This window comes from Mauremys mutica, chromosome 20 (assembly GCF_020497125.1).
Source record: "Mauremys mutica isolate MM-2020 ecotype Southern chromosome 20, ASM2049712v1, whole genome shotgun sequence".
NCBI lineage: Eukaryota > Metazoa > Chordata > Testudines > Geoemydidae > Mauremys > Mauremys mutica.
This window is the reverse complement of record NC_059091.1, coordinates 17882207-17907113: the sequence shown is the minus strand read 5'-3', so window position 1 is coordinate 17907113 and position 24907 is coordinate 17882207. Positions and strand designations below refer to the sequence as shown.

At 49.7% G+C, this 24907-nt stretch overlaps 1 protein-coding gene across 1 annotated transcript; it reads left to right on the top strand.

Annotated features, from left to right (window-relative positions):
• The first annotated feature begins 5059 nt into the window (after positions 1 to 5059).
• Positions 5060 to 22256, top strand: LOC123353805 (adhesion G protein-coupled receptor E3-like). The gene is made up of 13 exons (XM_044995219.1): positions 5060 to 5127; positions 5664 to 5847; positions 6777 to 6890; positions 7781 to 7980; positions 9195 to 9365; positions 10444 to 10638; positions 11314 to 11549; positions 13343 to 13409; positions 14852 to 14943; positions 16984 to 17152; positions 17263 to 17367; positions 20945 to 21005; positions 21494 to 22256. Exons 1-13 carry the CDS (start codon positions 5074 to 5076, stop codon positions 21526 to 21528), a joined length of 1683 nt encoding a protein of 560 aa, XP_044851154.1. The 5' UTR covers positions 5060 to 5073; the 3' UTR covers positions 21529 to 22256.
• Positions 22257 to 24907: the final 2651 nt, after the last annotated feature.

Sequence of the window (24907 nt, the reverse complement as noted above, 5' to 3'; positions counted from 1 at the left end):
GGAGCTGTGGGGGTGGTGTCTGTGGGCGCGGTCAGCACACAACGTGCAGAACCACCTGGCTGCGACTCTTTCTAGGGGCCGAAAATGCCGGCCACTTCCGGGAGCAGCGTGGAGCCAGGGCAGGCAGGGAGCCTGCTTTAGTCCTGCCGCGCCAACGAACGGGAACGGCCTGAGGTAAGCGCCTCCCAGCCAGAGCCCTCACCCTGAACCCCCTGGCCCAGGTTGGAACCCTCTCCCGCACCCTAACTCCCTCCCAGACCCCACACCCTCACCTGCATCCCAATCCCCTGCCCCAGGTTAGAATCCCCTTTTGCATCCTAATTCCCTCCCAGATCCTGCACGCTCACCCACATCCCAACCCACTGCCCCAGGTCGGAATTCCCTCTCGCACTCAAATTCCCTCCTGGAGCCTACACTCCTCATTCCCCTCCCACACGCCAATGCCCTGCCTTAGCCCTGAGCCTCCTCACCCACTCCAACCCCTTGGCCCCAAACTGGAACCCACTCCTGCATCCCAAACCCCTCATCCCAGGCCTCAACATGAGCCCACAACCTCAGCCGGAGCCTGCACCAACTCCTGGACCCCAACCCCTGGCTCAGCCCTGAGGCTGCTCCTGCATCCCAAACCCCTCACCCCCAGCCCCACCCCAGAGCCTGCACCCCCAGCTGGAGACCTCACCCTCTCCTGCACTACAATCCCCTGCCCCAGCCCAGTGAAAGTGAGTGAGGGTGGGGGAGAGCGAGCGATGGAGGGAGGGGGACTTGAGTGAGTGGGGCCCGTCGGGGACAGGATGTTCAGTTTTGTGCAGTTAGAAAGTTGCCAACCCTAGGTGATGCCCTGTACCATATATGCTAGCGACGGCATGGCTGACAACATTCTAGGAGGCTGGAGGAAAATGTAGTTCTCAGAAAATCTGGAAGGTTCCATGAGATCCTGTAAAGGTCCAGAACATTCTAGGAGGCTGGTGAAAAATGAATCCACATGCAGAATACCTGAAACATTTTACTTCAAACATTTTGGTTTCCCCTTTGACGCTAACAACAATAACAGCACCCTGAGCCTGGCACCCCCCAAGCCTGGCACCCCAGGTGGTTACCAGGGTCACCTGCACCTAAATCCAGCCCTGCCGCCAGCTCCCATTGAGCCTAAGAATGATGGGCCTGATTCTCATCTCACATACATCAATGTAAATCAGGAGAAATGCAGTGAAATCAATGTCAGTCATATGGTGTAAGGGACAGGAGAAGGAGGCCCAGCATTTCACAATATCTCCCCTCATTGATTGTATTAAAGGGCCTGAAGCTAGACAGCCAGATTCTCAGCTTGTGGAAATTTGAGAAGCTGTATTACATTTGGCCTTAATTTTCTTTCCACTCAGGGCAGCTCTGGGAGTGAGGACAAAATGTTTATTGGGAGATAGGACGTTTCTGGATCTCTCTATAAAGAGCCAAGTGGGATGTCAGCTGTGGGTAATGGGCAGAATCCTCATCTGTTGTAAATCGGCAAAGGTCTGTTGTAGTCAGTGGTGCTACCCTGATTTACACTAGCTGAGGATCTGGCCCTATATAACTAAAAGGGAAATAAAGGAAACTTACTACATGAAAGTTTTATTTAACTTTATAAATTGTAATTTTATTGATCTGTTTCTTGTGTGTGTTTAATAAAAGGTTCTCTCTCTCTCTCTCTCTCTCTCTCTCTTTCTTTCTGTATATACATATTTAATGGTGGTGGTTGCAACAGGAGAAGGTGCCAGAGATAACTTGACACAAGACCCCAAACCACCCTTATGTGTTTAATGTTGTAACAGTACAAAAGGGTTTTATTATCACCTCAGCCCAATAGGCCCAAGGCGTCTACTCTTATCAACACACCAGACTAAGGTTCTATTCCCAATGCTGGGAAGGATTGTAGGTTTTAATGGTTATTGCACAAGAGACTGAGAGTCAGGAAACCAGAGTTCTATTCTTAGTTCTTCTGCTGATTTGTGGGGTTACTTTGAACAAGCTCCTAACCCTCTCTGTGCCTTGTTTTGAGCTTAGACAGGAGTGCTAGGGAAGAGCAAACAATTATTCTTACAGCTGAAACCAAATAATTAAATGTGCATCTGGATCTGAAGTTTTTCTGTGTTTCCATGAGTGTTTGGATCCAGGATTCTGGTTCTAAACTATTATAGAGATCAGGGACAGTCATGGAGTTCTGATCCAGATTGGAACATTCCCCGAAGTCGTGTTTGGTTCCAAAGCCTTTGTTGGGTTCTAAGATATCTAAGTTGTGCTTGTTCATTATTTAAAATGTTTACCATTGATAAAATTATTTTCATTTAGAGTAAAAATATAATGGGGAAAATTTCTAGCTGCATTAAGATTTTCAAGCACCGTTTCTTTTTTACTGGGCCTTAATTTTTGGCCTGAACAAAGTTGATCCAGTCCCTTTTACTCTATCCACCTTTTGCCAGTATCTCTCTCCACCTCCAATGTTTAACTGCTATTTTTCCTTGCAGGCACATGTCAGACTGAGACTTTGGGAAGAGAATTCATCACCTCCTACATGGAGCACTGTGGGAACTCTAGTCAATTTGAAGTGCAAATTAGTGGCTACTTTGCCTTCACTTCAGTGTCTGTTTCCATCTCTAATTACACGGGTGATGGGGCAAAGTTTGAGAAGAAGATTATGGTAAATCGGGGAGAGATACAGTGGGTCACGGTACCAGAGTCAGTGGGAGTTAAGGGCGTCACCAAGTTCTCCAAGGTGGTCCTAGTCAAGGCTGACAAAGATATCTCAGTAGTGTCTGTCAGCAACAAACATATGAATCCTGAGACCACTGTGCTGTATCCTGTCTCCAGCTTGGGAAATGAACACTACATAGTGACTCCCTCTACACAATCCTTAGATAGTTACCCAGAGTTCTCTGTTATGACATATGAAGACCGCAACCTCGTGGAGGTCCATGTGAAAGGCAAGTTACGTTACGAAACAGGGGTCTACTCCACTGGCAACACACTGAATATTACACTCTTTGCTTTCCAAGGCTACCAGTTTCAAGGCATAGCCGATCTGTCTGGCACCAGGATTGTCTCAGAAAAGCCAGTGGCTGTCTTGGTTGGCCAGGTGTGTTTTTGTAATAACACAAAATGCAACCATGTCTTTGAGCAGCTCCTACCAGTTTGCAGCTGGGGTACAACATACATCATTCCTCCCTTACCCTGGCAGATAGTAGATGAAATAGTCTACATCACTGCTTCCCAGAGCACAACTGTGTTGTATCAACGAGGGGAACAGCCAGAGACTGTTACTCTAGCCGGAGGCAGTGTACTCCAGCGTCCTGTCAAGCCCTGGATCCCAGTCTCCATCTCTGCTAATGTGGGCATCCAGGTGGTGTTCTACAGCGTGGGCGCAGCTGTCCCTAATTCCTCCCACGCCTTCCTGATGAATGTTCCAAATGTTGCCTGTTACTGCCGGATGTATTCTATAAATGCCCAGAAGGGCTTTGAGAACTTTGCCTTGATGGTGGCCAATACATCAGAGACTGGCACCATCATTCTAGACAATCAGCCTCTAAGGGATGTGGTGTGGAACCGAATCGCTGGCACTGAGTTCGTTTGGGGCATGCGTCCGCTTGGACCTGCCAACAGCTCCCATGCTGTGGAACATCCCAGCTCTCCATTTGCGCTCCTGAGTGTTGGCAATGCCACCATGGACAGCTATGGGATTCCGGGTTCCTGCAGGAAGAGTGAGTAACATGGGTTTTAAATCTACTTTGACTGCAGTTTGTGTCCATGCTGCAAAGAAAACAGTGTCACAACTAGGGAAGCAACCATGGGCCTCGTGTAAAGTCTGTTGATTTTGATGGGGCTCCATTGAGTTACACCAGCTGAGAATTTGGCCCAACATGCCATCCTAGGCCATCCCTAGCCACAGTTACTCAGGCTATGTCCATACTACAGAAGCTGCAGCAGCACAGCTACGGCGCTGCAGCTGTGCCTCTGTAGCACTGTAGTGTAGACACTTGGTACAGCGATGGAAGGGGTTTTTCTATCATTGTAGTTAATCCACCCCACCAAGAGGTGGTATCTAGGCTGAGGGAAGAATTCTTCTGTCAACCTAGTAGTGTCAACACTGGGCGTAGGACACCTTAACTACGTCTCTCAGGGGTGTGAGAGGGTTTCAGAAGATCATCTACTTTTTATTCTGGTAGGAAGAAAAGATGGCCCTTTTGTTGCCTAACCTGAGACCTTTAAGGGGCCTGATTTTCAGAGGTGGAGTGCTCAGCACTTTTGAAAGTCAGGGCCCTTTAAAGATGTCTCAGATCACAAGAAACCTGAGCCCTGCAGATGTAGACCTGATGTAATTGTCCTGCCTCTCTTTCTGTTGCTAGATGTTACCTTTAAATGCCAGACTGAGACTCTACAGATAAAAGAGCAGTTGGAGATGTGCAAAGATGTCTTTCTGCAGGTATGTTGAAGGGATTTATTTGGACTTTGAGGGTTTTAACAAAGAGTACATAGAAAACTTTGAGCCTGAGGATTCTCTGTTAATCCAGGATTTACCACTGACTTCAGTGGGAGCAGAATCAGTCCAACAGAAAGTGCTTTTGAAAACTCGACTGTATCATGCTTAGGTGTGTGAAGCCCCCACTGTACATCAGAGTTCTGCAGTTAAGGCACCAGCCAGAGATATAGGAAGTCAGAGTTTGGTTCCCATCTCTGCCCCAGACTCACTGTGTGACTTTGGCCAATTTGTTCCCCACTTGTAGAAGGAGGATAATAATCCTTACAAAACCCCTGTGAGGAAGGGAAGGAGAAATTCATCAATATGCATGAAAGCTTCAAAACTATGTGAAATATCAGCATGTCTGTGGGCTTCACCACACTGAACCTTCACATGTCTTAATCTGTGGGCATTCCAGTGGGACGGCCAGCCAGCCATAGGTCAAAGCAAGATCACTCTGCAGAACCATTAACCTTAATTTTGGGTGGACTTTCCATGCTTCTAGAAATAACCCATTTCCTCTGATTTCTCCTCTGATTGTTCTGCAGGGCAACAACAGTGAATTTTGCTCCTCTGTGAATTCAATGATAGTGATTTTGGAGACCATGTGTGCAGAGGACAGAGCAGTATCACTGCAGGTCAGAGGTTCTGCCCCTACGGGTGTGGGCGCTCTATGGGCAAATGCCCTGAGCACTGGAATAGCAGTCTCACTTTGGGGGGAACTGTAGCTGCTTTTCAGAACAGGGGTGTGTGCGTGCATGTGCATGCTCTCTAGCTGAAGTGGCAGGGGATCTGGGTTCTGTCCCCAATGGTCCTAGGAAGATCCAAATTCCTTCGGGGGGCAACACAGAGAAAACCTAGATGCCTGCTGGTTTGCTGCAATGTTCTCTGGCACCTACACTGAAGGGACCAGGGATGAGGAGGGAATGACACAGGGTGTTAGCCCGACCCTGGCTTCAGCTTACTGTGGAGTCATGAGCAAGCCTCAGTAGCCTCACTCGCTCCGTAAAGGGCTCCCTCTTTGATAATGCTGCAGTCCTGCTGAGTGGGGAAGGTCACTATGAACCTGTATGTTCCTAAGAGGGTCATTGTTCCCCTGGGAGTCTGAAGAATGTGTCTCATGAACCACTGAAATCCTCCCTCCTTCTCAGGGTGTTTCCTTTCCCAATCCCAGGAAGCTTCTCGTTCCTTTGGTTCCTTCCTGAATAACTCCACCCTCAGTGCTGGTGGGAAGGAGAGCGAGGAGGAGGTGGCCTCTGCCGTGACGTTCCTCCTGCAGAGTGTGGAATTGGCTGCACTGACAGCTGCTTTGAAGTCTCCGGAGATGAAGAAACAGAATGCGACAACAGAGTCTATGGGTGAGGAGGATGGGAGGCTCCCACATCACCTGGTGGTGTCTGTTGGATGCGGGTTATACTCTTAATACAGAACACCACTGCAGCCTCGATGCCCCTCTCTCAGGGTTTATAACAAAGCCATGGGCGGCAGGTGAACGAGCCATTGAGAGAGACAAGCCCCTGGCCCCTCCCTCTCTGCCCAAGGCCCTGCCCCTCCCATTTCACCCCATCTCTTCCGCTGGAGCCAAGAGCAACCCACTCCCCCAGCCCCATTGCGCCAAGCGGGCAGCGCAGCGGGAACACCCCTAGCGCAGGGGTGCTGATCAGCCAGATCATCCCCACCTTCAGCGCCAGGTGGATGGGCAGGCAGCATGATGCGGCATGGCCCTGGCCCCAGGGCCCCCAGCCCTGGGCCTTGTGAGCCGGCCAGCCCCAGCCCCTCAGCCACGGAAGAGCGGGAAGGGAACTGGAAGCAGGCAGGAGGGGATCTGGGGGCAGAACATGGGCGAGGCCACGCCAGGCTGTTTGGGGAGGCACAGCCTTCCCCGGCCTGTGCTCCCCACCACCCATAAGCCCAGCCCTGGGGCTTTGCAGCAATGGCAGCTGCCTGAGAGGGTTTTAAAAGCGATGCCAATCTCCTGTCACTACAGACAGCTGCCATTGCGTCCTCCTTTCACTCCCTGCCCCAGCAATACCCCTTCTTGCTGCTTCCCCTGCTAAAGCGCAGAGGTGAGGCAGCAGGGAGAAGTTGCCTTCTGCCTCTTGGCACAGTGACATCTTCATGGGGACACAGGGACGATGGATCATTGAAGGTCAGCCAGAGGGGCTCAGGGAAACACAGAGAAATGGAGGTGAGGAGAAAGGGGGAGGGGCTGGTGGGATTCAGAGAGAGTGGAGCTCCAAACCTGCCTTGCCCTTGCAGCAAGAGGCTTTGCCATTTCCCTCCCCAGCTATCGAGACTCTCGTTGTGCCGGCTGCAGGTCCCTGTGGTAAGGTCAGTCTGAGAGCTCAGGAGGAGACAATGGACATTCACTGCGATACGGTCACCAGAGCAGCGACAGAAGGTATCATCCTGGTGCTTCCCAGGCACTCGCCCCTGTAACTAGACACCAAACCCCAGCCCTAGTTCTCCCCTTCACCTCGTCCCAGGCTGGTTCGCTCACCTCTGTTATCCTGACACTAGTGTGGACCTTGTTGGCTGAGCCAGTGTTTCTCAGGCCGTTGAGCTCTCAGAGCCCTTCATTCCTGGTTGTCCCTCAGCATGAAAACCAAGCAATGGGGTGGGGGGTGGGCAGGGAGGAGAGAGAAGCTTTGGTGGGCATATGAATTGGTCCAGAGAATGGAAATATCGGAGATCCATTGGCCCAACACATGATATCCTGATGATGAGCCCAGCTAGGCCCCCGGTTGACATGTGTGACTTCCTGGATAATATTTACCAATTTTACTCAGATTTTCAGGCCAATATGACATAACTGGGACTGGTTCTTAATTCTTTAGCACCAGGGAAAACTCTTCAGTAACCAACCCCTCTGCTTCTCATAACCCAGAAAAACTATGGCTTCACCTCAGTGCCTTTCACCTGGGACTGTCTACCTGGCTGGATAATGTGCAGTGTGGGGGGATGATTTCTAAAGAGCACTAACATACTGTGCATTAATTGGTCTGCATAGACCCTACTCGTGTGCACTAAAGGTTCCCTAGTGGGTTTTAATGTATGTTAGTGCACTTTAGGTCTCACACTCCCATAGTGCACACGGACGTTTCCAACACAGAAGGGCTTCTGTGGAAGAGGAGGGAGGAGACAACATACTCCAGTGGTTAAAGCTCAAACTGCTAGCCAGGACTCCTGGGTTCTATTCCCAGCTCTGCCCTAGACTTGCTGTGACCTTTGGCCCCTGTCTTTGTCTCAGTGTCCCTGTCTCTATGATGAGGCATCATTTCATGTTTTCAGATTTTTTGGCTGTTGCTTTTATTTCTTACTCCACCCTGGACTCCATCATTAACAAGAGATTTCTCGACGAGGGAAATCTAACGGCTGATGAGAAATTGAGGAATTTTCACCTGAATTCCAGGGTGGTGAGTGGGGCTGTCAGCAATAGGAGGCTCATAAACATCTCCAAAGCTGTGAACTTCACCCTGCGCCATAGACAGGTGAGTGTTGATCCTTTTACTTTGCTCTGTGCCCGGGGCTCCAGCTGGTCAGTTAAAAGGTGCGTTTCCTGCAGGGCATTTGAGTTCTGTTGCCTTTCTGGACTGAGAAACAGTTATCTGAGAAAGAGAGGGAGCTTCTTCAGTCCTGACACGGGGGCTGTTTTGGTGGAGGACGTTACATAGGGTTCACCCCAGGCCTGACTGGGTTATGATTCATCCTGTAAAATGCTCTGGAGTAACAACTGTCCCAGACTCACCCCTTAGAGCAGGAACAACTGGAAAGCAACTCCCTATAGCAGTGGTCCCCAAACTTTTGAGGGTCTCTCCCCCAACCCGTTCATGCCCCTGCCCTGAGCCAGGGCCAGGAGCGGGGCCGCGGCTTGGGTGGATTGGGAAGGACATGGACAGGGGTAAGGGGGCTGAGGCTGGGGCTACAGCTGGGTTGGGGCTGGGGATGGGAGTGGAGCATCAGTCGGGCTGTGGTGTGGGCTAGCAGCCAAGTCCATGCCCAGGTGCAGCTCCACTCCCAGCCCTGCCCCTGCCCCCAGCCTGAGCCGGGAATGGAGCTGCAAGGGGCTGTGGCTGGGAATGGAGCCATGCTGAGGCTGGGGACGCTGCCAGACATGGGGCTGGAAGTCAGGGTTGCGGCTACTGGTGGGACCAGAGCAGAGGTCAGGGTGGGGAGGGGCTGGGTGATGCTTCCTCTCTGCCCTCCATGGGGACTGACCCAGGACCTGTCATGTCTCTCTGAAGGTTCCACCGTGTTCCCCTAGGGGGGTGCACCCCAGAGTTGGGGACCTCTCCCATATAGATAGCAGAGTTCAGGAAAACAGTATGAGATGGTGCCTTCTTTGATAAAGTAATGAACTCGCTAGAGTGCATGTGGGTATTTGTGGGCGGGTGTGTGAATGCCTTTTATTGGCACAAATCAGAACTGCACAATTGTGTGTCATAGACCCTACAGAACTGAGAGTTAAGGGAATTACCACTTTAGCTCTGTTCTCAGGGGTTTGTGCTATTGGAGCTGGAGGATCTTGCTTATATTTCTACTGCCAATTGGAAGTCTCAAATGGCTGTTACGTGCAGCACAATGAGAGCCATGAAGCCATTGGTGATTTCAGGTTTATGATGGTCTATTAGAAATGTGTGACAAAAGAAACAGTGTTCTCCCCAGGATCCAGTGAGGATGATGATAGAGTGTTTTTTTTTTCCAGGCAAAGAAAGAGGAGGAAGAGACTCGCTGCGTTCACTGGAAATTCATCGATGGGAAAGGCACCTGGGCTGAGGATGGCTGCACTGTTCTCGAGACGAACAGCGCTTACACCATCTGCAGCTGTGACCATCTCTCGAGCTTCGCACTCCTTATGGATCACACCGGAGCAGCGGTATCTCATTGTCAGACTCAGATCAAAGGGCTGGACTCTGAGCTCCTGACTGGGCAAAATCAGTGGGAATTTTGCTGAATGAACGCTGAGTCAGAACGTCAGGGTATAATCTGTGGCCATACAGGATGGATCAGGGTCAAGGGGGCTGGGCTGGGGTTGTGATCTGAGGTGCCTGGAGTAGCCCACACTGACAATGTCAAGGCCAGGGTAGGCTGAAAAAAGGAGAACAGGCTGCAAAAAGGCTGCAAAAAAACCCTGGTGATCATGTTTTCTAGAGCTTTAATCATTTTTGTTGCTCTTCTTTGGACTTTCTCCAATTTGCCCACGTCCTTCCTGAAATGTGGCACCCAGAACTGGACACAATACTCCAGTTGAGGCCTAATCAGCACAGAGTAGAGTGGAAGAATTACTTCTCGTGTCTTGCTTGCCATACTGCTGCTAATACGTCCCAGAATGATGTTTGCTTTTTTTGCAACAGTGTTACACTCTTGACTCATATTTAGCTTGTGATCCACTCAGAGCCGTCCTTAGGTATATGCAGCTGCATACACGGCAGTGTAGGACATCTGAAAATTTGGGGCACCCCTGGGTCCTAGTGTCGACCCTCCCACCTCTTCCTATTCCTGTTCTGACCCTTCCTACAGGCTCCCACAGCTCTGAGTGCGGCAAGCTTCAGCATTGTAAAGCACCATTGTAAACAGTGCACCAGGTAGCTATACGCCTCTTGTGGAGGTGGAGTTTTTTAGAGCGCCGGGCAGTGTAGGCTAGTCCTTACTAAAGTCAAGATATACCACATCTACCGCCCCCCCCCATCCACATGGCTTGTTACCTTGTCAAAGAAAACTATTGAGCTGGCTTGACACGATTTGTTCTTGACAAATCCATGCTGACTGTTATTTATCACCTTATTATCTTCTAGGTGTTTATAAATTGGTTGCTTAATTATCTGCTCCATTATCTTTCCCGGGACAGAAGTTAAGTTGACTGGTCTGTAATTCCCCAGGGTGTCCTTACTTCCCTTTATTTACTATATAGCATCACACGGCTTACTGGCGAGTCTCCCTTTGCTTTGTTACAGGACAGTTACACACTGACCATCATCAGCCACGTGGGACTGACCCTCTCCCTGCTGTGCCTCTTCCTCGCCATCCTCACCTTCCTCCTGTGCCGCTCCATCCGCAATGTCAGCACCTCCCTCCACCTGCAGCTCTGCCTCTGCCTCTTCCTGGCCGACCTGCTCTTCCTCACCGCGGTGACCCGCACTGGCAGTCAGGTCTGTTATCCACTTTTATTCTTGGTTTAAAATTGAGCTGTGTCCAGATCCTCTGTCAGCATTTCTACAGCTCCCCTCACCCCAGCACCTTTTTATACCCTCAGCTGGACGGTAACATTTATTCCATGCTCTTTAGTCTTTCAGAAGTAATTATTTATTCCCCTCCAAAAGAAATCTCTATGGGTGAAACCAGTCCTTCCCTTTTCCTTGTGGGCCCCATCCTTCATCATTCAGACAAAGGAACCCTGGTTTCCAGAGTCACAGCCCCTGCCTGTCCTCTCTGCCCCCAGACTAATGGGCAGATGCAAGGCACCTATACCCTGAAGCAGATATACAGAAGAGAACCTACACTCTCCAGGTCTCTCCCTGTTATGAGGACTGGGAACTTGTTTATGTCCCTGATCCCTTTCCTAGGATTCCTCACAGTATCCAACTCTTTTCTGAGTGGAGATCAGGACTGGGCTGGACTCTGAATGATTGAAAGGGCCAGCCAGCTTGCCCTTAGACAAGCCCCTGTAGACTGAAGAATGTATTGTCTCTGGGAGAGCGTCATAACAAGAGAGATGTGTTAATAAAAAGCCCTATGTGATCCTCACAAAAGTCCCCCCACCTCCAGATTCAGTATTTTCTTTCCTGGAAGCAGTGTCCCAGAGCTCTGTCTCATCCTGTCCTCAGGTGGTCTGTGCTGTCATTGCTGGCTTCCTACACTACCTCTTCCTGGCCTGCTTCAGCTGGATGTTCCTGGAGGGGCTGCACCTCTTCCTCACCGTCAGGAACCTGAAGGTCGTGAATTACACCAGCGCCAGCCGGTTCAAGAAGAGATTCATGTACACGTTCGGTTACGGATTCCCAGCCCTGGTGGTGGCTATTTCTGCAGCAGTGAATCCTGGTGGCTATGGAACACCCACACAGTACGTGCAGCGCCCATCCCGAAGGGGAGCTGGGATGTGGCTTCCATGCAATTGTTCGGCTCACCCCAGGTCTGACTTGAACCTAGATTTCCTGGCTCACCCTGCCGGGGAGCTGAATGTCCCCCTGGGACCCTTCCCATTCACAGGGACACTAAGCTGCCCCGAGCGCTGCAGTTGAGTTGCCCCCTGTCAGACATCTACACTCCTCACCCCACTAATGATGCAGATGAACAAGCCAGAATGATCCCAGCTTGACTCCCAGCTCCCAGGCTGGGTTTGTGGGGCTGGTGGGTAGGAAACAAATGCACCTTCTTCCTGTGTGCAAATCCCTGAGCATCCCCTCTCTAAAGTGAGCGATGCCAGTAAAACAGGGTGTGGCGTGTTCTAGACACCCCAGGCGAGATCCTCAGCTGGTGTAAATCAGGGCAGCTCCACTTCCTTCAGTGCAGCTAGGCCAATGTCCATCCGCTGCATGTCTGGCCCTCCATCAATACTGCGCCCATCCACCAGAAAGGGTCATGGGAAGAGGTGGAAGAGGAAGTGATGGCTGGAAGCAGGAGATGCCGAGGTAGATGGGCTGGCTGAGATCCATCTCGCTTTTGAGAGCCAGCTGCCCTGTGACACCCCACCTCTGCCCCGGGGTCTGAAAAAGGGCAGTATCATAGAATCATAGAATCTCAGGGTTGGAAGGGACCTCAGGAGGTCATCTAGTCCAACCCCCTGCTCAAAGCAGGACCAAACCCAACTAAATCATCCCAGCCAGGGCTTTGTCAAGCCTGACCTTAAAAACCTCTAAGGAAGGAGATTCCACCACCTCCCTAGGGAACCCATTCCAGTTCTTCACCACCCTACTAGTGAAAAAGCTTTTCCTAATGTCCAACCTAAACCTCCCCCTCTGCAACTTGAGACCATTACTCCTTGTTCTGTCATCTTCTACCACTGAGAACAGTCTAGATCCATCCTCTTTGGAACCCCCTTTCAGGTAGTTGAAAGCAGCTATCAAATCCCCCCTCATTCTTCTCTTCTGCAGACTAAACAATCCCAGTTCCCTCAGCCTCTCCTCATAAGTCATGTGCTCCAGCCCCCTAATCATTTTTGTTGCCCTCCGCTGGACTCTCTCCAATTTATCCACATCCTTCTTGTAGTGTGGGGCCCAAAACTGGACACAGTACTCCAAATGAGGCCTCACCAGTGCTGAATAGAGGGGAATGATCACATCCCTCGATCTGCTGGAAATGCCCTTACTTATACAACCCAAAATGCCATTAGCCTTCTTGGCAACAAGGGCACACTGTTGACTCATATTCAGCTTTTCGTCCACCGTAACCCCTAGGTCCTTTCCTGCAGAACTGCTGCCCAGCCATTCGGTCCCTAGTCTATAGCAGTGCATGGGATTCTTCCGTCCTAAGTGCAGGACTCTGCACTTGTCCTTGTTGAACCTCATCATATTTCTTTTGGCCCAACCCTCTAATTTGTCTAGGTCCCTCTGTATCCTATCCCTACCCTCCAGCGTATCAACCACTCCTCCCAGGTTAGTGTCATCTGCAAACTTGCTAAGGGTGGAGTCCACACCATCCTCCAGATCGTTAATGAAGATATTGAACAAAACCGGCCCCAGCACCGACCCTTGGGGCACTCCACTTGATACCGGCTGCCAACTAGACATGCAACCATTGATCACTACCCGTTGAGCCTGACAATCTAGCCAGTTTTCTATCCACCTTACCGTCCATTCATCCAGCCCATAGCAGTAATCCCATTAAAGTCACCTTCTTCTTCCTCCCTCCCTGTAGCTGCTGGCTCTGCCTGGAGAGAGGCTTTCGTTGGAGCTTCCTGGGACCAGTCTGTGCCATAATCCTGGTAGGTACCTCACAGAACCACGAGGCCCCATTCTCCTTGCACCTCTGTCACCCTGTGGATTCCAGTGGAGCCAAGAGAAGAATATCTCCCAGAGAATTTAAGTTGAAAGAGTCCTATAAGATTCCATTTCATCCACCCCTCTTTGGCCAGTGCAGGATTTCCCCCTAACACAACAACCTACATTCTATGGAGTCAGTCAGGGCAAATGGGTTGTGAGTCAGGAGCCCTGACTCTTCCACTGGCCTGCTGTGTTAGCTTGGGAAGTAGCTTCCCCTCGCTGTGCCTCTGTTTCTCCTCCCACACGTTGCTCTGCCCCCATTTCTTCAAGCCCCTGCCTATGCCAACAGTTCCCCTTAGGCACGGAAAAAAAATTAGTGGATGTTCAGCACACACTGGCAGCCACCTCCCCTACTCAGGCCCCTGTGCCTCTCGTCCACTGGCAGCCGCACCACTCAACTCCACCCCCTCCATCCCATCACCTCTGGTTTGCCACAGTCAGCTGTTCTGTGGTGTGCAGGAGGCACTGGGAGGAAGGGGGCAGAACTGTGTGGGAAGAGGTTGGGCAGGGGTGGGAAGAGGCAGGGGCTTGAAGAAAGAGGGGCCAGAGCTTGGAGCCAAGCGGGGATGGGAAGAGGTGGGGTGGGGGCTTGGGAGAAGGGGTCGGGTGGGGGCGGGATCTGGGGTGGAGTGGGGGGTTGTGTGGCCTGGGGGAAGCTGGCGCCTGTGGTCTTGCCTAGTTGCTTTGTAAACAAATACTCAGAACAGGGGTTTCCCCTTTCTATGTGTGTGTACAGAACCGACTTCAGTCTCAGCTGGAGCCTGTAGGTGCTACCATCATATGATTAATTATAATATGTCATTACTCATGCAATGCTGCCGTGGAAGCAAGTGGAACCTCTGCTAGAATGACGAGAGTTTTGTCCCTTACCTGGTCCAGCCTGGCTAGTAAATAACCCAAGTGATGGGGGAAGGGAAGGTGGCTGCATCGTCAGGAGTTTGAGGATGGAAGGGTACATGCATTGCAAGAGATAAAGGTAGCAAATGTCCTTGCAGATTCCTGCCAATCTCAGGAAGCAGGTTAAGAATTAATTTCAGCCTCAGAATTGAAGGGAACACTCTATAGACAGGACAAATCACACGGCTCTAAATCTGTTATTACTGCAGATCCCATTGGAATCAGTGGAGTCCCTCCAGATTGAGATAAGAGCAGAATGTGGTCCTCAGGCTGTATGGTCACATGTGATGCATTGCAGCCCTGCCTATGCCAACAGTTCCCTGCAGGGCCTGGGACCAGAATCTGGCAGGGAATGGTGTATGACCCACTTGACGAGCAGTCACTGCTCTGCAGCCGTCTGATCCCATAGGATTGTTCTGTGCCTCAGCCAGAGAGCCTGGCCTTGGCTGGCATGTTTTACAAGGAATATTTCATGCTGTTTCCACAGATAAATTTAACATTTTTTCTTGTAACCCTCTGGATCCTGAGAGACAAACTCTCCTCCCTTAATGAAGATGTGTCCACTCTCAAAGACACCAGGTAGGACAGCACTACATCTAGTAGAACAGGGGTGGGCAAACTTTTTGTCTTGAGGGCCACATCTGGGTGGGGAAATTGCATGCAGGGCCATGAATGTAGGGCTGGGGCAGGGGGTTGGTGCAGGAGGGAGTGCGGGATGTGGGAGGGGGTGCGGTGTGCAGGAAGGGGCTCAGGGCAAGGGGTTGGGGTGGAGGAGGGGTGCGGGATGTACAAGGGGGCTCAGGGTAGGGGGGCTGGGGTGCAGGAGGGAGTGCGGGGTGTGGGATCGGGCTCACGGCAGGGGTGCAGGGAAGGGTGCGTAGTGCGGGAGGGCTCAGGGAAGGAGGTTGAGGTACGGGATGCAGGAGGGGTTTGGGGTGCAGGGACTGGCCCAGCACCACTTACCTAGAGTGGCTCCGGGGTAGCAGCGGCTTGCAGCGGGACTCAGACAGGCTGCCTGCCTGCCTGCCCTGGCCCTGCACCGCTCCTGGAAGCGGCCGGCACCATGTCCCTGCGACCCCGAAGGGGGCAGAGGGCAGTGTGAGCTGTCCTCGCCTGCGTGTACTTCTCCACAAGCTCCCATTGGATGTGGTTCCTCATTCCGGCCAATGTGAGCTGGGGAGGAGGGAGTGGAGGGCAGTGCCTGCAGGTGAGGGCAGCATGCAGAGACCTCTGCTCTCCCCTTCCCTCAGGGACGTGGTGCCGGCTGCTTCTGGGAGCTGTGCAGGGCCCACGGCGCCATGGGGGCGGCAATTCTGTGGGCCAGATCCAAAGCCCTGATGGGCCGGATCTGGCCCGTGGGCCATAGTTTGCCCACCCCTGTACAAGAAGGGTCCAGTGAGCCTCCTGTATGGAAATTCCTGTTGGATTCTGCACAGATTGCTGCTACCATACAGCTGAGCACATGCCTCTGTAGGGTTTCCAGGTTATCTTGGCGACCTTTGGCTTGATGAGAGAGTAACAGTCTCGTTGTCCAAGGAGCTGATAAACCCTAAGTCAATCAGGAGTCCCTTACTCATGAGTCCTAAAGTTGTCCATTGGAACATCTGCCAAAATAAGGACAATTTGCATGAATAGGGGTATGCTGTATCGGATCTTAAATTAGACACAGCACAGCCAGGGTGGCAATTGAAGGGTCAGGTTAGGAGAGAGGAGAGGTCTACGGCAGTAAAGGATCATCATGGGACATACTTTTCTGCCATGTGCATCATGTTGGTCCCTGGATGGATATTGAGATGACAGTTGCAGTCTGTTCCAAAGCCCGCTGAAGTCAGTGGAAGTAATGGGACAGAAGAGGCTGCTTGATCAGTGAGGCTCTTGCAGTAAGTCCTGTGGTACATTCAGATTGTGGAATGCAAATAGTCTTTAAAGCAGCTCATTATGAAATCTGTTTGGGAGGAACAAGATCAGAGCTGCCAGCTGGGAGTGCTGGATGGAGACATGAGAGGGGAAAAAGATTTTGGAACCAGATCAAAATGTTGAGACTTCAAAAAGCCATGGTGTTATTTACTGCATGTGCCTAGAGCTGTGTAAGGAGAAATACAAGTCTGTGCTGATATTCAGAGCGGGGCCATGTGCTATGTAGGGAGGAAACTCATCTCTTTTCCCTGGGGCTGTGGATACTGTCGAGGTAAAGTGCCATCCATTGAGGAGGAAGGCAAGTGTGGGTCACCTTTGCTCTGTAGCAACCTCTCTGTCTATTTATGGAACAACATAGATGGGTTCCCGAGAGCCCAATATCCTGTTCCCACTTGATTGTCACATTGCCAGGGCCTGATGTGAAGGGATTAGAAACAAAACCGTAATGAGAGGTTGAACCATTTGCTTTGGAAGAGCCACCTGTAGGAGGGGAAGGTGTGTGTGTAGGCGGGGAAGATGGTTGGGCATAATATTGTATTTCGGATTCATAGGCGTAAGTTGCCGTTGTGTTCGTCTTGACAGTAACCCTAAGACACAGTAAAGCGGGTGCCAGCTGTTTCGCCCCACACTACCCAGAGCCCCTGACTCAGTCACTCACCATCGGGTCATTATAACGGGATCTCTCCATCTGCCTTTACCCAGGTTACTGACCTTTAAAGCCATCGCCCAGCTCTTCATTCTGGGCTGCACATGGAGCCTTGGTCTCCTCCAAGTCGGCCCAGTAGCCACGGCCATGGGGTATTTATTCACCATCGTCAACAGCCTGCAGGGAGCCTTCATCTTCCTGGTGCACTGTCTCCTCAATCGCCAGGTAATGCCCATGGCGGATCATCAGCCACCCACTGACTTCACAGGCCTAGCAATGGCCTGGCCTGAGGGTGTTAGTTACATGATGTAGTGACCATGTCTCTTATTCTCCAGGTGAGAGAGGAGTACAGGAGATGGATTACAGGCATAAGAAAACCCAGCCCCACAACTCAAACTTTTAGTCCATCTGGGTCCACTGTCACTACCAGCACCAAGATGGTAAGAGATCCTCTATTGTGTTCCAATACCAGCTCCAAAAGTCCCATCTATCTGGGTCATAGAATCATAGAATCTCAGGGTTGGAAGGGACCTCAGGAGGTCATCTAGTCCAACCCCCTGCTCAAAGCAGGACCAAACCCAACTAAATCATCCCAGCCAGGGCTTTGTCAAGCCTGACCTTAAAAACCTCTAAGGAAGGAGATTCCACCACCTCCCTAGGTAACCCATTCCAGTGCTTCACCACCCTACTAGTGAAAAAGTTTTTCCTAATGTCCAACCTAAACCTCCCCCTCTGCAACTTGAGACCATTACTCCTTGTTCTGTCATCTTCTACCACTGAGAACAGTCTAGATCCATCCTCTTTGGAACCCCCTTTCAGGTAGTTGAAAGCAGCTATCAAATCCCCCCATATTCTTCTCTTCTGCAGACTAAACAATCCCAGTTCCCTCAGCCTCTCCTCATAAGTCATGTGCTCCAGCCCCCTAATCATTTTTGTTGCCCTCTGCTGGACTCTCTCCAGTTTATCCACATCCTTCTTGTAGTGTGGGGCCCAAAACTGGACACAGTACTCCAAATGAGGCCTCACCAGTGCTGAATAGAGGGGAATGATCACATCCCTCGATCTGCTGGAAATGCCCCTACTTATACAACCCAAAATGCCATTAGCCTTCTTGGCAACAAGGGCACACTGACTCATATTCAGCTTTTCATCCACCGTAACCCCTAGGTCCTTTTCTGCAGAACTGCTGCCCAGCCATTCGGTCCCTAGTCTGTAGCAGTACATGGGATTCTTCCGTCCTAAGTGCAGGACTCTGCACTTGTCCTTGTTGAACCTCATCATATTTCTTTTGGCCCAATCCTCTAATTTGTCTAGGTCCCTCTGTATCCTAGCCCTACCCTCCAGCGTATCAACCACTCCTCCCAGTTTAGTGTCATCTGCAAACTTGCTAAGGGTGCAGTCCACACCATCCTCCAGATCGTTAATGAAGACATTGAATAAAACCGGCCCCAGGACCGACCCTTGGGGCACTCCACTTGATACTGGCTGCCAACTAGACATGGAACCATTGATCACTACCCGTTGAGCCTGACCATCTAGCCAGTTTTCTATCCACCTTACCGTCCATTCATCCAGCCCAGACTTCTTTAACTTGCTGGGAAGAATACTGTGGGAGACTGTATCAAAAGCTCTGCTAAAGTCCAGAAATAGCACATCCACTGCTTTCCCCTCATCCACAGAGCCGGTTATCTCATCATAGAAGGCAATTGGGTTAGTCAGGCATGATTTGCCCTTGGTGAATCCATGCTGACTGTTCCTGATCACTTTCCCCTCCTTTAAGTGGTTCAGAGTTGATTCCTTGAGGACCTGTTCCGTGATTTTTCCAGGGACTGAGGTGAGACTGACTGGCCTGTAGTTCCCTGGATCTTCCTTCTTCCCTTTTTTAAAGATGGGCACTACATTAGCTTTTTTCCAGTCATCCGGGACCTCCCCCGATCACCATGATTTCTCAAAGATAATGGCCAATGGCTCTGCAATCTCATTGGCCAACTCCTTTAGCACCCTCGGATGCAGTGCATCCGGCCCCATGGACTTGTGCTCGTTCAGTTTTTCTAAATAGTCCCGAACTACTTCTTTCTCCACAGAGAGCTGGTCACCTCCTCCCCATACTGTGCCGCAGAGTGCAGCTGTCTGGGAGCTGACCTTGTCTGTGAAGACAGAGGCAAAAAAAGCATTGAATACACTAGCTTTCTCCACATCCTCTGTCACTAGGTTCCCTCCCTAATTCAGAAAGGGGCCCACACTTTCCTTGACTTTCTTCTTGTTGCTAACATACCTGAAAAAACCCTTCTTGTTACTCCTAACATCTCCGGATAGCTGCAACTCCAAGTGTGATTTGGCCTTCGTAATTTCACTCCTGCATGCCTGAGCAATACTTTTATACTCCTCCCTGGTCATTTGTCCAATCTTCCACTTCTTGTAAGCTGTTTTTTTGTGTTTAAGACGAGCAAGGATTTCACTGTTAAGCCAAGCTGGTCGCCTGCCATATTTACTTTTCTTCCTACACATCGGGATGGTTTGTTCCTGCAACCTCAATAAGGATTCTTTAAAATACAGCCAGCTTTCCTCGACTCCTTTCCCCGTCATGTTATTCTCCCAGGGGACCTTGCCCATCAGTTCCCTGAGGGAGTCGAAGTCTGCTTTTCTGAAGTCCAGGGTCTCTGTTCTACTGCTCTCCTTTCTTCCTTGTGTCAGGATCCTGAACTCGACCATCTCATGGTCACTGCCTCCCAGGTTCCCATCCACTATTGCTTCCTCTACTATTTCTTCCCTGTTTGTGAGCAGCAGGTCAAGAAGAGCTTTTCCCCTAGTTGGTTCCTCCAGCACTTGCACCAGGAAATTGTCCCCTGCACTTTCCAGAAACTTCCTGGATTGTCTGTGTACTGCTGTATTGCTCTCCCAGCAGATATCGGGGTGATTAAAGTTACCCATGAGAACCAGGGTCTGTGATCTAGCAACTTCTGTTAGTTGCTGGAAGAAAGCCTCGTCCTCCTCATCCCCCTGGTCTGGTGGTCTGTAGCAGACTCCCACCACGACATTACCCTTGTTGTTCATATTTCTAAATTTAATCCAGAGACTCTCAGGTTTTTCGGCAGTTTCATACTGGAGCTCTGAGCAGTCATACTGCTCTCTTACATACAACGCAACTCCCCCACCTTTTCTGCCCTGCCTATCTTTCCTGAACAGTTTATATCCATCCATGACAGTACTGCAGTCATGTGAGTTATCCCACCAAGTCTCTGTTATTCCAATTACATCATAATTCCTTGACTGTGCCAGGACTTCTAGTTCTCCCTGCTTGTTCCCCAGGCTTCTTGCATTTGTGTATAGGCATGTAAGATAACTCACTGATCGTCCTGGTGTCCCAGTATGGGGCAGGAGCCCTCCCCTCTTGCACTCACCTACTTGTGCTTTCTCCCGATATCCCACTTCCCCACTTACCTCGGGGCTTTGGTCTCCTTCCCCCGGTGAACCTAGTTTAAAGTCCTCCTCACTAGGTTAGCCTGTTGTAGCTCCTGAGGTGCCTTGTCCCCTGAGTGACACATGCTTGTTTTAATCCAGGGGTAGGCAACCTATGGCACGGGTGCCGAAGGCGGCACGCGAGCTGATTTTCAGTGGCACTCACACTGCCCGGGTCCTGACCACCAGCCTGGGCGGCTCTGCATTTTAATTTAATTTTAAATGAAGCTTCTTAAACAGTTTAAAAACCTTATTTACTTTACATACAACAACAGTTTAGTTATATATTATAGACTTAGAGAAAGAGACCTTCTAAAAACGTTAAAATGTATTACTGGCACGCGAAACCTTAAATTAGAGTGAATAAATGAAGACTTGGCACACCACTTCTGAAAGGTTGCTGACCCCTGTTTTAATCCATCTGAGAACGGCATTGGGTGTCTTAGTGAGATTCAATTTCATCCAAATCAAGGGGGAATCCCAGGTCTTCTAGAACCCAGCACAGAACTCCTCCTTTCTTGTGCACCTCCATGTTCCCTTCCCTTTGCTTCTTTGCAGGCTCCATGCACCACTCGCTCTGGAATGGGCTGGGAAGATGTTGGATTTGACACAAATTCAGGTAATTTTCCAGTTGGGGAGGCTTGCAAACCAAAACCGGGGTGGAAATCTTGTCAGTGCAGATGGGCCATCCCCAACAAAGAGTTAGCACTGCATGGAATTTCCTCTGGCTCCATTACCTCTACTGGGAAAGGATCCAGAAGCTTTGTCTGGAGGGAAAAGTGGAGCCTTATGTCTGGAAAAACCTCTCTGCTCCAGTCCCAGCATGAGAGGCCACAACCTTTGCCTGGAAGTGGACATTTCTGGTTTATTTAGAGCAGCCTATATTGACTGCTACTTTATGGCTTACCTGTGCGTGGCTCGGGGAAGGGAGTGGGCTTTGTCTACACTTAAGTTATTTTCCTGCACATGATGTCACTTCAGTGGAAGCTGGCTGCATTTTGCAGACTCTGCACTATTCCTGAATGAGGACCCAGTCCTGATCCCATTAAAGTTGACTGGAGTTTTCCCATGGGATTGGCACTCAATGTATATTTGTTTTACTGGCAGTGAATTGCGGAGAGCCCTCCACTTCATCCCTGTGAAACAGTCACCTCTCCAACCAACGATGTTTATCATGCAGCCGGCTTTGCTGTGCCAGTGGGGCAGGTGCTTCAGCTGCCATTCTTCAACGACTACATACAAAACCTGGAAGGGGAAGTGGGATTTGACCAAATCCTCTCTCTGATCCAAATCCACAACTCCTACTGAATTCAAAGGCCACCCTACGGTTGTATCTGGGTGTCTCTCCCAGATTTAAAGAGCCAGATCCCAGATCAGAGAGCAGTTATTTCTTAGGGAAAGCACACCGTGCGAGGGGCAAGGAGTGGGGATGGGGCAATTTGCAAAGCCGTCGCGTGCTATGTGTGTGAGCTAGCTCTGCTGTTTCACTGTAATGTGTAAAGAATAAAAAACCTGCTTATGGACCTTGGTTGCTTCTTTGGTTTGAGGGTTTGCTATCACGTTCTGTGTATCCTGGAAACCTAGGGCCCAATTCTAAAGCCTCTTTATGCCAATCTGGCAGTGTAAAGGGACTTTAAAGTGGGCAGAAATGGCCCTGTGATTAGCCCTCCAGTGCAGGAGTCCTTCCTGGCTTCTGTAGAGCTGGCATAAAATCTCTACATTAGCCCTGCTCCCAGCCCCGGCATGTGGGTTGTGAGTGGTGGGGTGGAGGTGCTGCTGAGGGCATGGCTGAAGACATGGCTTCATGGCTATTGTTATTGAGTATTAATCATTTTTATGTGTTTTTTTGTGATTTCATAGGTATATATATCCCCTTTTAGGCCCCAAACCAAGCCAGCAGAAAGGTATATAAGATCTCGAGCACCAAGGCCGAGCTAATTAAAACTATCCTCCCTGTATCTCTCTGTGAAACGTTTACAAGGACAACTTGCTAATTGTACTTGCACATCCACAGAGAGAGAGTCTGTTCGAGGAGGTGATAAGAGCTGTTAAAACAACTGTGCTCTGGAATTGGTCTTGCAGAACCCCCCTCCTTCATTTAGTGTCCTGCTTGTTTTCTAATTCTGAATCAGAGACGTTACATAGATTGATGGGACTCTGTCACCTCTGAAAAATAAAATTGTAAAATAAGGATGTCAAGGAAGAGGAGGTAGTAAAACAAAAGTGCAAGATGTGACTGAAAGATAAAGAATGAATGTGAATAAATGCGTGTGATGCGAATAAATAATTACCAAATCAAAGGTGCCAGCCTAAGTGTTATAACTGTGATATCCCATGCCGAAGAATGCATAGCACGGAGATAACCGGATGACCCCGCAGGGCAAGCCAGAATCCACCCAAGTGCCCCCACCCCCCGGATGGAGGGCTGAAGACTCAAAGAACAAGATAACACTCAACCGTCAGGGATGTGCCATCTGCTGATTGATTATCACTTCACACAAACATAACTATAACAACTTCAGTTTGCAGACCGTGTGTGCATGTATGGATGTATGGATAGAGGGTTGTCTTTATAAATGATTGAATTTTGCTTCCTTTCATAAATGAACTACTGTTTTGTATTAACAATAAATACAGCGCTTTTGCCTTATCCCTCTTACAAGATCCTGTTGGTCTTTATTGGTATAACACAGTCTGCTTCCAAAGGCCCAGAAGGATCCTTGAAAATGCACTAGTTTACACCAGCTGAGGACATGGCCTGTAATCGATTTTCAGCTCCAGTGCTGTCACTGCACCACTAAATGCTCTTCCACTTTTTTTGTTTTCAAACCGTGCTGTCCACACAAGACTATGAAATTCGCTGATGTCATGTTTCCGTAATAAATTTCTCCAAACTGAGAGCAATGACTGTCAGCCCACTTCTGTTCACCAGTACTTATTTATATTATCTTGCTACGTACAGTCCCACTATGCTTGGTGCTGTACATACACACAGTAAGAGGCAATCCCTCTCCCAAAGAGCTTACAAGCTAAGTAGACTATGGAAAGAAGGTAGGAGAGCAAAAGGATTATTACCCCTTGTGATAAATGAAAGGGGGAGGGAGCTCCCTTTTATGGGATCCAGCCACCAGGTGCTATAAAATCCCTCTTAGAATCATAGAATATCAGGGTTGGCAGGGACCTCAGGAGGTATCTAGTCCAACCCTCTGCTCAAAGCAAGACCAATCCCCAACTAAATCATCCCAGCCAGGGCTTTGTCAAGCCTGACGATAAAAACCTCTAAAGAAGGAGATTCCACCACCTCCCTAGGTAACCCATTCCAGTGCTTCACCACCCACCTAGTGAAAAAGTTTTTCCTAATATCCAACCTAAACGTCCCCCACTGCAACTTGAGGCAATTATTCCTTGTTCTGTCATCTGGTACCACTGTGTACTGTCTAGATACAGCCTCTTCAGGTAGTTAAAAGCAGCTATCAAATCCCCCCTCATTCTTCTCTTCTGCAGACTAAACAATCCCAGTTCCCTCAGCATCTCCTCATTAAGTCATGTGCTCCAGCCCCCTAATCATTTTTGTTGCCCTCCGCTGGACTCTTCCCAATTTTTCCACATCCTTCTTGTGGTGTGTGGCCCAAAACTGGACACAGTACTCCAGATGAGGCCTCACCTCACCAATGTTGAATTGAAGGGAATGATCATGTCCCTTGATCAGCTGGCTTATACAGCCCAAAATGCCGTTGGCCTTCTTGGCAACAAGGGCACACTGTTGACTCATATCCAGCTTCTTGTCCACTGTAACCCCTAAGTCGTTTTCTGCAGAACTGCTTCTTAGCCATTCAGTCCCTAGTCTGTAGCGGTGAATGGGATACTTCTTTCCTAAGTGCAAGACTCTGCACTTGTCCTGGTTGAACCTCATCAGGTTTCTTTTGGCCCAATCCTCTAATTTGTCTAGGTCCCTCTGTATCCTTTCTCTACCCTCCAGCATTATCTACCACTCCTCCCAGTTTAGTGTCATCTGCAAACTTGCTGAGGGTGCAGTCCACGCCACCCTCCAGATCATTAGTGAAGATATTGAACAAAAAAATGACTTTATTGTCTTCAAGTTCTCCTTTTGTATCTCGATCGTCCAGGGGCCACACTGGTTGTTTAGCAGGCTTCCTGCTTTTGATGTACTTAAAGACATTTTGTTGTTTTCTTTTGAATTTTTGGCTAGCTGTTCTTCAAACGCCATTTGGGCTTTTCTTATTCAATTTTTACACTTAATTTGGCAGTGTTTATGCTCCTTTCTATTGACCTCACTAGGATTTGACTTCCACTTTTTAAAAGATGCCTTTTTATCTCTCACTGCTTCTTTTACATGGTTGTTAAGCCACAGTGGCTCTTTTTTAGTTCTTTTACTGTGTTTTTTAATTGGGGTATACATTTAAGTTGAGCCTCTAGTATGGTGTCTTTGAAAAGTGTCCATGCAGCTTGCAGGGATGTCACTCTAGTCACTCTATTTAACTAACCTTCTCATTTTTGCAT

Bases quoted from the DNA above. Each gene is read 5' to 3' on its own strand.
- LOC123353805 (XM_044995219.1), top strand. From the start codon at position 5,074: ATGATAGTGATTTTGGAGACCATGTGTGCAGAGGACAGAGCAGTATCA. The intron at 11,550-13,342 runs GTACGTGCAGCG...CCCTCCCTGTAG, and splicing joins GGCTATGGAACACCCACACA to CTGCTGGCTCTGCCTGGAGA. The intron at 13,410-14,851 runs GTAGGTACCTCA...CTGTTTCCACAG, and splicing joins CAGTCTGTGCCATAATCCTG to ATAAATTTAACATTTTTTCT.